Source organism: Osmerus eperlanus, chromosome 7 (genome assembly GCF_963692335.1).
Source record: "Osmerus eperlanus chromosome 7, fOsmEpe2.1, whole genome shotgun sequence".
NCBI classification, from domain to species: Eukaryota; Metazoa; Chordata; class Actinopteri; order Osmeriformes; family Osmeridae; genus Osmerus; species Osmerus eperlanus.
Window position 1 is genome coordinate 11,921,427 of NC_085024.1, and position 12,902 is coordinate 11,934,328.

Sequence of the window (12,902 nt, forward strand, 5' to 3'; positions counted from 1 at the left end):
GAGTGAATCACCTGATCTCAACCTGATTGAGCATGTATTTCACCTGAGGAAGACCAAATGTAAGGCAGAAAGACCCACAAATAAACAACAACTGAAAACAGCTGCAGTAAAGGCCTGGCAAAGCATCACAAAGGAGGAAACCCAATGTTTCGTCCATGGGTTCGAGGGTTCAAGCAGTCATTACCTGCAAAGATTCTTGACAAAGTATGTTTGTTTGATTTATGATTGTTAATTTGTCCAATTACTTTTCAGACCCTGAAATAAGGTGTCAAAAAATGGTTGCAATACCTGAACGTTTCGTACAATATTTTTGTTCAACCCCTTGAATTAAAGCTTAAAGTCTTCACTTTCATTTCAAATCCATTGTGGGGGCAGACAGAGCCAAAATTATTATAAGTGTGTTACTGTCCAAATGTTTATGGGCCTAACTGTATGTATTTAAAAGATGGTGTAAACAAATACAGAGAGATATACTCCAACAAAGTTGATGTGCACTAATACAGATGTCTGTTGGGTAGCATGTTATGTCTGGCTTGTAAAAAGAAGATTCAAGTTATAGTTTAAATCCTAGTCATCCTTAGCTCAGCATCCTGATGTAGCTTACTTGGGGATGATTTCACACCTGAATGATCGGTAAGACTTGACTTGTCAGTCAGCCAGATATTGTCAGCCTTGTGTGTGTGTGTGTGTGTGTGTGTGTGTGTGTGTGTGTGTGTGTGTGTGTGTGTGTGTGTGTGTGTGTGTGTGTGTGTGCGTGAGTGTGTGAGTGTGTGTGTGCAAGAGAGAGAGCGGGAGTGCGCACACATGTCACCGTGGGAACGCTTCTGTAGGAATCCAGTAAATCAGTTGCCATAGAAACTGTGTTCCATAATAGCAACAGTCACTGAATTAGTATTTTATTTAGTCTGGGTACAAGTACTTTCTCCTTATGCAGTCGTTTCAATTGAATTGGGAGCATGTATATTTCTTCTGTGTCAAATGACTTAATGAAGCTAAGAATTTTTTAAATTTTGTTTAGTTTCTTTGGTGCATATATTCAAGCTAAATTATATGAACACTTCTTAAAATGCTGCAACTGGTTTAGCAATGAGAATATCCAACATCAATCATACAGTAATAAAGTGCATCAGCAGTTGTGTGTGTGTTTGTGTCTGTCAACTTATTCATAAGACCTTAAATATACATTTAGGAAGAAAATATATTTGAAGGTGGGAAAACAAGTGTAGGCCTACATAATGTGCCTGTGGCTTAGGTGTGAAATCTTGTTGCAGATGCAACCTATGGGCAGGATTTAAATAGCCTGACTTTTTCATCACGTAAAATGCAACTCTAAAACGTTCATATGTTCACTTGACATCCAAACAGCCAAGTTTAAACAGAAGTAGGCCACCCTGCTAAACGGATCGAGCTGACCACCGACTGTCTAGAAGACTCAGAAAACAATCCGTCTTAGTGTAACAGTTTTTCTTTAGTCTTTCAGGTTTAGCATGAATTTACATAAGTTTATGAACATGGTTGTCGAACTCAACGGCATCTTGCTTAACATTCTGCTACCTTGCTGCTGAACAGTCAGGTTATATCTCTCCCTCCACCCCCCTCTCTCCCTCTCTCTCCCTCTCTCTCCCCACCTGCCTGTCAAACTCTGGGACCATCTGAGCGTGTCGTCTGCTCTCAGCATCTTCGCCGCGTTCCTTCCATGTGAATTCGATGAGTGGGAGCGCGAGAGCATCTCTTCTTCTCTCCAACCACGCGGCCCACTCCCGCCCCCGCAGCGAAGCTCCGCGTCTTCTAAACTCGTGGTGGCTCGAGAAGAGGGGGAAGGGGAGGCAAGCTGGCTCAACGCAGAATATTTGATTTGCGGAGCATTTCACAGATTGGTTTATAGAAAAGCCAAATGCCAAATGAATCCAAATTAAACGTTTTGCACTCCCTATGGTAAGAACCTGTTTTTAATTTATCAGAGCATGTTGTCAGCAATTATTTGCATAGCAGCCTAGCTTACATAAAAAACTGTAACCAAGCCTACTGTTGTTCTAGTTAAACCAATGCCTTTCTATTACCGAAGATAATAATTGTGCTGAACTACAATATAAATGTGAATAGCACATCAAGTTACACTGCGGCTTAGAATGATCCTTCAAATTTCACTAGAATGCATGTTTATATGTTTTATTATAGCAACATATCAAGCGACTCTAACAAGTAACTTGAAGTTATTTCATTTTTAAATGTTCTGTCGACAGAACTGCATGCTTTAGACTTCCAAGACGAATCTCCTCAAATGGAGTCGGATCGTTTTACTGTACCAGTGTGCTTTACATTGAAAGTGATTCTATAATCTGGTCTGAAATTCATCTTTACATTTTCTATAGCGCAGTTTTTCCAGTCCAGTTACACTTATAGTAACACTGTAAGCCTGAAAAATCATGAAACTGCACAGGTCTATAGTAAAAACTGATTGTCAACCTCCTCACTCAATGCGGTTGTGTTTTGAAGCAAAGCCTAACCTTTGGAATGTTGCGACTGGTGAGCCTTCATTTGAAGCCTACAGACTAATAACGCCGTTGTGCTGATATGGTGAATATATATATACTCATTCTGAAACGACTGTCATCTTAAGGAAATGTCTAACTGCAAAATGCCCCGTTGTTCAGTAACATGCACTGTTGAATTCGTCTTTGTTGCCGCAGTTCGCCTACTGTTTAGTCAGTCACCTGGAATGGTAGCCCACAACTTCGCTGGCGGTTTAATTTTAGAACTAAGACGTCAGTGAAACCAGCTGACGTAAACAAATAAAATAAATTGGTCAGAGTAAGTGCTTTTAGTTAGGATTTATTTATTACCGATATTATGGTGGGTCCGCGGTCAGTATTTAGTCTATACATTTTCGTTTTCTTGCCGCTTGACAGTACTAATTCAGGACCACGGAGAGCTACAACTGTTCAGAACGGAATCTTTACGCGGTAGCCTATGGTTCATTCGCTGACGGTTCTCCTATTTAATATGATGTAAATGATGAAGTGAGACTGTTGGGCTTTATGGAACAAAACATTAGGATACCTGGTGATTGGTGTTCTACCATTATATTTCCTTAGGTCTATACGGCGGTGCTGTCTGATTCTGTAGCTGTAATTTGACCAATAGGTTAATATAATTTAAGACTGGGAAAAATATATGTTAAGTAAATAAAATAACTACGTAAAACATTTGTGGAAGTGAAGGAAGAGGGCTGTTGAATAAGGTGCATTGGAAAATGTTGCTCCTGCTCACCATCGGTACTATTACAGACAGTATTACACTGCAGTATACTCTCGCTAAACACCTTTAGAATGTAACTTTTTATGCTGACTTTCTATGCAGGAGACCACCTCTCATCATTGTTGCTTTTGATTCCTTGCAACATCCTGCAATGAAGCGTTAAAAGCTGTGGCCTGCATCATGGGCAGATGCAATGCTTGATGTGGCTTGATTGGGCCTGAAATCTAGACTCGCCTGAATACGGAGCTTTTCACTTTGGCCAAGGAAGTGATTGATCCACAATGTGAACCAGCGCAGAGAAGAGGACAGCATGTACTCAACCGCAGTCAGAGGTCACAAAGGGACATATTATGGTGCAGCATAGAACATTCACCATGGAGAAGATGGAGGCTAAACAGCAGATTGTATAACATGAGACATACAGTACGTGCCAAATGGTTCAGTGGGAGTATTACTGTATCACTGCTGCATGCGCTTGAATCCCAACCTGTTAGTGTAGCTCTACTTGGCCTTTACTCTCCTTGACTTCTTCACTCAATCTCCTTGGTCTTTCTTCATATAAAACTGGGAGGAAATGTAGTGCTTTAAAAGAGAATACGAATGTGTGTCCCACCAAGCTGCATGTGTAGAATCAAAGGGTGAATGTCCAACCAACTCTGGACAAAAACATAGCTGAAAACATGTTTCTTATGCATTATTCATACTTTCCATGTCGTTACAGATATACAACAGAGCAGTCTTGGCATCATAACTGTATGAGAGATGAAATGCAACGATGCAGTGAATAGGTCAGGGGTCAAATCCACCGCGAAACCCTCCAAGACATGCCTAATCGGTCTGGAGGGCCAATGAGAGGCACCTTTAGAGCTGTAGGCAATCTCATCCATCTTCCTAACAGGAAGTGATCAGCAGGTGGGCATGTGACATAGCGACGGCCACCTCAGGCTGATTTGGTAAGTTGGTGGTTTAGCGGGTGACGGTTGGTGCAGTGATGTGGGTTCCTGTTGTAGTGTAGTGGAAAGCTAGGTGAACAGATGTCGTAGAGGTTTGTGTCTGACAGTCTCCTGTCAAGGGGCTTGGTGACTATTTAGTGCCAATGCATATGCATGCCTTTGATTGAGCTAATGAGCAAGCGAGAGAAAGTGAGAATTTGTGTGTATGCCTATGTGTGTGTATGTGAGGGAAGAGAGAGAGGGTGAAGGCATATGACAGATAGGGTGGGGGTTGGGGGAAAGTGTTCATTTTAATAATGTCTTCCACCCGCACATACAGACTCATCTGTATGTGCGGGTGTTTTCTGTACTTTCACAAGCACACATATACACACACATATTTTCTCTCTATAAATCATGCACACATTCCTTTCAATTGAAAAAGAGACAGTCTTGAAAGGGGAAATTTGACCAGCATTCAGTCACACAGATGAGCATTCCTTCACCTGCTGAAAAAAGGGCCACATGGCACAAGAGAAATATGCACTGGGTAAACAATATGAGGTCAACACATTAGACAGTTTGCTTGCAGGTAATCCATAAAGATACCTTGCTATATTTGTATAATTTGATTTGTAGTTTTTAGAAGCTATCGAAAATGTTTATTTGTCCAAATAGAAATTGACACAAAGTATTAAAATCTTGTTTTATACTAACAGCCAAATACTAATCTCTATTGTATTAGTGTTGTTACCCTCCGCCTCCTATCAGCCATAGGGATAAGATGCAGTAGTAGTGACAGCTAGCTACCAGAACGATCCATCTCACTCCAGAATAGCTGTAACTACTGAACCCAAAATAGCTTATTTTTTCCACCTTCCCTCGGAGTGGGAGTGAGTCTCGTTTGCACTGGCAGCTGAATTGATGTCCAACCCCCCATGGTTGTCGACAAAACCTGTTGCCAAGGGGTCAAACTGGGATGCTGTGGGCATGGATGGGGGGGGGGGGGGAGAGATGCAGCAAGAATGGTTGTGGAGGTGAGAGCAAATGATCATGGCTGCTCTGCATGAGGTTGTGCATATGTTTTCTAGTCTGCTCGCCGGCTCGGTGAGACAAACACAGCCGCACCCTTCAGACGTCTGATGGAATCCCTGTCACAGTTCGTCACGGTAGATGTGGAGACCTTCAAAACCCCATGGATATGTTCGTGGAGAAGCATGGAGAAAGGTTCAAATTTGTATTCAAAACGGATAGAAATAGAAAACATAAAACCTTTCTGCACCTTTCGACCTATTTGCCATGGTTGCTCCTTCTCCATTTGATTATTTTGTGTATCATCTTTCATAACAATCCAACTTTTAATAACATCCTATATATTAAGGGATTTACAGTACAATACACAGAGGTGGGAGTCACTGATGCACACAAGTCATGAGCCAGTTTGGTGTAAAATAACAATAGCAACAAAAAGATTTCAGTTCAAGGGGAGAAAATGTGTCATATTTTCTGCTCTGCAAGGCCTATTGTGCGTCGTTATCTGACCGCCGCGACACTGGCACTCACGCTGTGCCTGTTATCCAGGCGCATCTTTGGCGATGACTCATACCTCTGAGATGGTCTCCTCGTTATCTGTGTTCAGAAACCCAACCTGCCCCGCAAAAAAACATCAGTACCGAACCTCAGGTGGGCCATCTTTACCGTGTGCCACATCTCTTACCTCTGAGTGTGTGGTCTCTCTCTGCAAGGAGGTTTGAATACCTGTGATGACTTTGGTATCTTCGCTCTGAAACACTTCCTTGTGATAGCTACAGTAGGTTAGCTTAAGCCTATCTACCAATTCTGATGTAACAGCCATGTTTTCCATTGTACCTCTTTGCTCTGAGTTGACGGAATGAAGAAGATCTTCGTGTTCAATTGCACCTTGTCGCTGGCTGCGAATGAAAGCGCTGTTGGATAGCTATGCCTTCTCCAATATCTTTTCACTGAGTATTTTCCTGCTGTGACATATCGTTACTAAAGGATGTCTTTGCTCTGAGCTGCCAACGGTATCACTGCTGTGGTACTGTATGATAGAGAAAGGCTTGTGTGTGAACTGCTCTTTGTTTCCTGCTGGCTAAGAAGCTCTTAAGGACCAGATACAAGTTGAGAGCCACATGGTCCAGTGTCCCTGTTGGCTTTAAGTTGAGTTCAACACACACTTTTTTGCAAATACATTCTGCATGAGGTCCTGTGGAATAGTGATAACATTTTGCCTCCACCTTGCAAAGGTGTTGGTGGTCAGTCTACTTGTTCAATCAGCCAATTGTTTTATAAATATCCACTTTCACATTGATTTTATTGGACTCACAGTCTTGGTCTTTATGCTTTAACGTGGGCCAACTGATGTTAGAAACACTCTCTCTCTGTCTCCCTTTCAAACACATACACGCACAAATGCATGCACTTTATTTAGGCCCACTGACACACACAAATGCACACACAGAATTCTGTGGGCGGCAGCCCTTGTAACCACGCACTCGGAATAGAGAGCCTTTCTCCAAAACCACGTCTCAACTCGCAGCCTGACAACCACTGCTGCCCTGACTGTCCCCAACACCCACTCCACCCACCAAGGCCCCTGGAGGCATTCAATAACGACAAAGTAACAACTGTCATTAAAGTGACATTGATACCCAATAGAATTATTTAGGCAAATAGGGTGATAATAAAAATTGCCTGGATGGATGAAAAGTAATTTAATTGAGCTCTGTCTCAATGAACAAAGAGACTGAGGTCCACCCAGGCATTGTAAAGTCTGTCACTCAAACTATTTTGTGCATATTTTGTTGAGTGCTAGGGAGCCTGTAATTTGTGACACAAATAATATATTTTACCAAAGACAGGCAGAAAGACAGATAATATAAAATATATAATTTGTGTTACAAATGACAGGCTCCCTAGTTTCCTGCATTCTTTTGTTAAACATGGTATGGCTCTGTTGATTGAAATATACATCTATCATAGATACTAACATATGATAATATGGTTTAGCAGAGATTTTCAAGCTTGAACTTGTCTGCATCATTCTGATTACAGCTGTTACACTTCAACTCTTTGGAGTAAAAAACATTGCAAAAAGTATCTGTCAAGTCGACCTTCTAACTCCATTTGTATCTCACAGCTCCAGTCCACACCACTGCCTTTTTGCCTGTTAATTGACTTGTGTGTGACAGGTTGCAGTTAGCCTGTATCCACGTAGCTTTCCCTTATGACTTCCTAGTAACAGGGAGGCAAATTGAATTTTGAAATTGTCTCTGCGAAATACCAAACAGTCCGCTTTATAAACCCACACACATGCACATGAACACACACACAAATCCGTCCCTGGGGGCCATCCATCCACACCACAGGCACGCCAAATCACAGAGCCAGGCCTGCACGCACACATACTCGTAAGCACACATACACATACAAACATGCACACACACCTTTAAACACATTACTCTTTCAATGGTTGAATACTTATTGGGCTGTCCTTCAGTGTGGGAAAGTGTGGCAAGAATGACAATTTCAGTGAGGCTGCTTGGCTTGTTCTCACAGATCAACAGGGGGCTGCTGAGGTAATGAGGTCCTAATGACCTTATCAACCAGCCTAGGCAGGAGGAGTACCCTGGAATACGCTTTCAGCAAACCCCTCACTAAAGTGAGATTGATGTGGTAGCAACGATTGTGGTTTGTTTTATAATTAATGTACTCATCAACTGCACCTGCACTGGCTGTAATGTCCTCCCTCTTTTGCCCCTGCAATGATTACAATCCATGTTTTCTGTTGTCATAGACACAGTCTGTCCCCGTTCTTCTAGTTAACCCTGGTTGTGAGCCCGTGTTGATGTTTAACATGAACAGAGCAGGGTAAATCACCCTGGCATTCAACCATAATCCCCAGGTGACACAGCATCACCACTATTTACAGACTGTTTGTTTCTTCTCTGAGAATTATTTTGTCTCTTTTCCTCTATCAGTGGTTCATTAGCACAGACCAGAATTTATTCATAGACAACCTTTGAAGAGGTTAAAGCTCACTGTGATTGATCCAATGTAATTATAGACAAGGTGCTGTGATTACAATATCTTACATAATAACAGTGCAGGTAGCTTACAGAACTCCTATACGTTCAACGATTTGGAACTTTTGGAACTGATTTTCCACCCATAATGCACCATTTTAAAACATGTTACAGCAACTCAAGATTTGGTGCATGCTTCCCTTTTGCCAGCAAGACTGTGCAGTAGTTCATTCAGATTTGTGTAAATGAGCAGGAATATTTCATAAACCCCTAAGTATCTGGTGATAGGCGTAGCATTTGGCCCCCTTAGTCTCACTTGGCACACACAGTACACAGCATATTAGGCCTTCTATGTTATGAGTTTGCATAAATTGTTCAGCAATTCAATGTGGTGTGAATGCTAAGAAGACATACTTCCTCATAAGGATGTGTTGAGTGGTGTCGCAAAATATGCTGGGTTACAGGTGAAATGAAGGGTCAAGCTCTTGATGATGTGATCTTCTTTTTTGTCATGGCAATGATCTAATAAGGCTGGCCCAGGCCTCCCCAAAATGTGCACACATCATAGCTCCAATGATAAATAGACTATTAGCACTTTTACAGCATTTTATTGTAGAGATAATAACTCTGGAATAGTTACCTTTTGTATTTTCTCTCTTTTTTAAACACGTAACCTGTCTTTCTCAATCATCATAATGATCATTCAATGTCACATTTTTTGTAACTTGATTCTAGCTCTAACAGGTAGGAATGACATGTTTCTGTAAGTTAGTGTCAAAGAGTTGTCTGTGTGGCATAGTTCATTTACTTTACTACAACATTGTTTGTCCCCAGATTGTCCAGCCCCTTGTGCAGGATGCCTAGTCAATGCTAAGCTAACTAACAGGCTGCAGAAGGACTGAGTGGAGCTCCAGGGACAACCATGGGAGATGGAGTTGCCCTCCACACCGAGGGAAATGCTCTCCTCAAAGCAGTCTTCCAGGGCAAACTGCGACTGACCCGCCTGCTCCTGGAGGGAGGCGCCTACATCAATGAGGGCAACGACCGCGGTGAGACCCCCATCTCGGCGGCCTGCATAGCTAGTTACGATGACTCCCAGACCCGGCAGAGGATGGTGCGCTACCTCCTGGAGAAAGGTGCCGATCCCAACATCCCTGATAAGTCTGGACGGACCGCTTTGATTCACGCTTGCGCCGAGCAGGCAGGAAAGGAGGTTGTGTCACTGCTCTTGGAGAACGGAGCTGACCCAAGCCTCAAGGATTACTCTGGGTCTTCGGCCCTGGTCCATGCCATCAACCGGGGCGATCGGGATACCTTGCAGGTTCTTCTGGATGCTTGCAAGGCCAAGGGCAAGGAAGTGATCATCATCACCACGGATACGTCACCCTCAGGCACAAAAAAAACGAAGCAGTACCTAAACTCTCCACCCTCTCCGGCTCTGGTGGACAATTCCTCTCCGGTTTGCATGTCCCCTTCTGAGGTGGAGATCCGCACCTCCAACTCTCCTGCGGTGGAGAAAGCGGAAGAGGAGGTGGGCATCTTTAGCTTCGCGCTGACCTCGGCTTTACCCTTACCCTCATCTCGACCTCCGGGGGACAAGAGGCCACCCCCGCGTAAGCTCCTGAAGAGGTTGAACTCAGAGCCCTGGGGTCTGGTGGCGCCCTCGGTGCTCAGCGGTATCCCACAAGACACTGCGAACATTGGCTCAGGGGAGGAAGCTGGTGGGGTCATCAGGGTTGTCACAGAGATGAACGGTTTGTCTATCTCGGGCCCTGGCAGACCTCTCTTGTCTCGCCGGCACAGTATCGAGACCCATGACCCCTGTTCGCCCAAGCTCATCGACCGGTCTTGCTCCGAAGACTGTGCTGCTTTCTGTGGCTCATCTTGGGCCGACAAGGTCCAGCAGCATCAAATCCTGTACAGAAGGAACACTGCACCAGAATCCCAGGAAACTGCAGGAGGACCGGGGGCGGTGGCAGCCCGTGCCCTGGCTCACCCCAAACTCACCCGGATGGAACACTATGAGTCAGACACACACCTATGTCCCGAGTCCATTCCTGGGTCTCCAGACTCAGGCCGAGTGTCCGTGGAAAGACGGAAGTACAACGCTTCGCCCCTGTCCCTGCTCACCAGCTCTTCTCGGGAGTCACTGGAGAGCATCCCCAACTCTGTGTCCCCTATCACCATCCGCAGGCGGCCCCATGGTCTCCTGGAGCGTAGGGGCTCTGGGACGTTGCTCCTGGACCACATCTCACACACCAGGCCTGGCTTTCTGCCTCCACTAAACATCAACCCCCAGAGGCCTATCCCGGACATAAGGGCTAACGGGAAGCCCACATCCCCGGTCAACTGTGGTCCCAAGATTCTGGTCCCTGTGGCCCCTGCTTCACCTAAACGGGGGCCGGACTTCAAGATGAAAAAGAAGCTGATGAGAAGACACTCCATGCAGACGGAGCAGATGAAACAGCTCTCGACCTTCCAGGAGATACTGACCGAGAAGGTTGTTGAGTCGAATGGGGACTAAGACTATAAGTGACATGTGAGGATGGGATTGTTAGTTGTGAGGGCTTTTTGTGGGAAAGGAGGCTACTGTGACTTCTCCTTAATGGGTCCATGTCTTTATGGTTACGCTACCTTAGTTAGTAACTTGTTTTTATTTAAATATGACCAGAATTTGGCTTTTTCTCGAAAGAGGCTTTGCTCCATTTTTACTCCATGTTGTCTAATGCAGCTGCTTTTTTATTTTTAGGTGACCTATTTTCCCTTAAAGGGTTTACTTTCTATAGTGTCACAGAGCCAACTAATATTGGTCATGTATTAAGGTTTTTCATTTTATTCAAATGTGTGCATTACAGTAATATTCCACATGCAATCAACAAAATATATAAATCTTGCTTTTTAGATGTTCACACTTGCAAGATTTGCACCAATGTCTTGTGAACCATTAGTGATGCAAAACATGATCTTGGCCTCTAAACTGATTGTATAATAATCAGTAGAATACAAAAGCAGCACCATGTTAGCAAAAAAGTATTAAGTGTTTGCAGACTGTGAAGTTTCACGTTTAGTATTTGTGATTTCACACTAAATGTTCTTTTGGTGAGGAGACAAAAAAACCAAATGTGTCTTGTTGACAGTTGTATTGCATCAGGACAGGTTGCTGCTTTGTGTACTGTACGATGACTCTACAGATGAGTATTTTTCAATTTTCCATTGAATTGTAATCAATCCACTAGATTGATGCAACTCCTTAGTTATTGATTTATGTATCTTATTCATTCATTTATTTATTTATTTATTTATTTGATATCTGTACATTCTTCTGTACGCATTGTACTGTATGTACAGTATCTATGTCACATGCATGGACATGTTATCAGTGCGCTTTTATTTTTCTTTGTCTTTTGTGATTTCTTTGTCTTTATCTATAATATTGGTTAAGGAAGGTGTTTTTACTTTTTCCATCCATCCAGTTCTTTATTGCCAAGACACACTGGTGTTTTGTCACAAGCCTAGCATAGCCTGTAAAACTACCATGTGACACACAATCTGGAACTTTCATCAGAGTGTTACAGAGAAATTATGTTATCAAAATAAATTTTTAAAGTTGATTGAAGTGCAATTCTTCTCAAACAAATTCCAAAGAGTCGGAGATAACCACAAATAAATGCACATTGGTGGTATGACTTTCTACAAGAAAAGAGCTACTAGCACATGCTTTGTAAATAATGTAAAGTAAAAACATCTATGTTTGATGATGTCTATGTGCAGTACTTTATAGGCTGGACAGCAACGTGAAAAACTTTACTTGACCTTGGTGAATGTGTGAAGTTGTTCTTACATATTTGCAGTAAAAGCAGTCTAAAGTATACTATAGTATTTGCCAAACGGGATATTATGAGCTGCTGCTGTAAGTCTCAGAGAGCCATCATTTAAAGTTACAGACCTGTTGAGAAAAAGCGAAGGATGAAATTTGAGCATACAATATTCAGAAAATGTGTTTGAATCTTACAAAAACATTTGTTTTGCTTCCATTTGTACTGTGTCTTTAATAAAAAATTATATGTCTAAGTGCTCCAAGGTTTGGTATTCACCTCTTGTTGATTTAACTTCATGTAGGTTACTTGAAATTCACGATAATACAATTAAAAAAGAAATATTTTTGTATGCCTGTTAGAAAATAGCAAAGTCATGTAATATATTTTTCTTGTTTGAACTTGATTGTATTCAATTGTGGAATAAATATTGATTTTATGTTCACGTGTTTCTCAACCCAAAAGTCAATTTCCCAAAATATCAATGACCTGCCAATGTATTTATTCTTGCCAGTCATGAAAAATGTGGATCTTGTATTTTCTGCATATTGTGTTGTTCTGTGGCTGCTGTTTGTATCACAACTGTATATCATGCATACTGTAGATCCTCCAAATATTGGCAACTGAAAAGAATGCTTACTTAACATTTCCAACCTGCTTCAAAATTGGGTCTTGGTGCTGTCTGCAGCACTGTTGAATGTCAAAAACATTTTTTTTGCAAAGAATCACCAGGACCAATATTGATTGTATGCCTGCTTGACTATCTGATGCTAATCAATTCCATGACATGATGACAAAGTATTTGCTTCAGCAAATTTGCTTCAATTGCACTGATCTCAACACATTCAATT

The 12,902-nt window shown here is 42.4% G+C and overlaps 1 protein-coding gene across 1 annotated transcript; it reads left to right on the top strand.

Moving 5' to 3' along the window:
- The first annotated feature begins 1,661 nt into the window (after positions 1-1,661).
- Positions 1,662-12,622, top strand: LOC134023923 (ankyrin repeat domain-containing protein 34A). The gene is made up of 2 exons (XM_062466280.1): positions 1,662-1,935; positions 9,071-12,622. Exon 2 carries the CDS (start codon positions 9,159-9,161, stop codon positions 10,758-10,760), a length of 1,602 nt encoding a protein of 533 aa, XP_062322264.1. The 5' UTR covers positions 1,662-1,935; positions 9,071-9,158; the 3' UTR covers positions 10,761-12,622.
- The last annotated feature ends 280 nt before the right edge of the window (positions 12,623-12,902 follow it).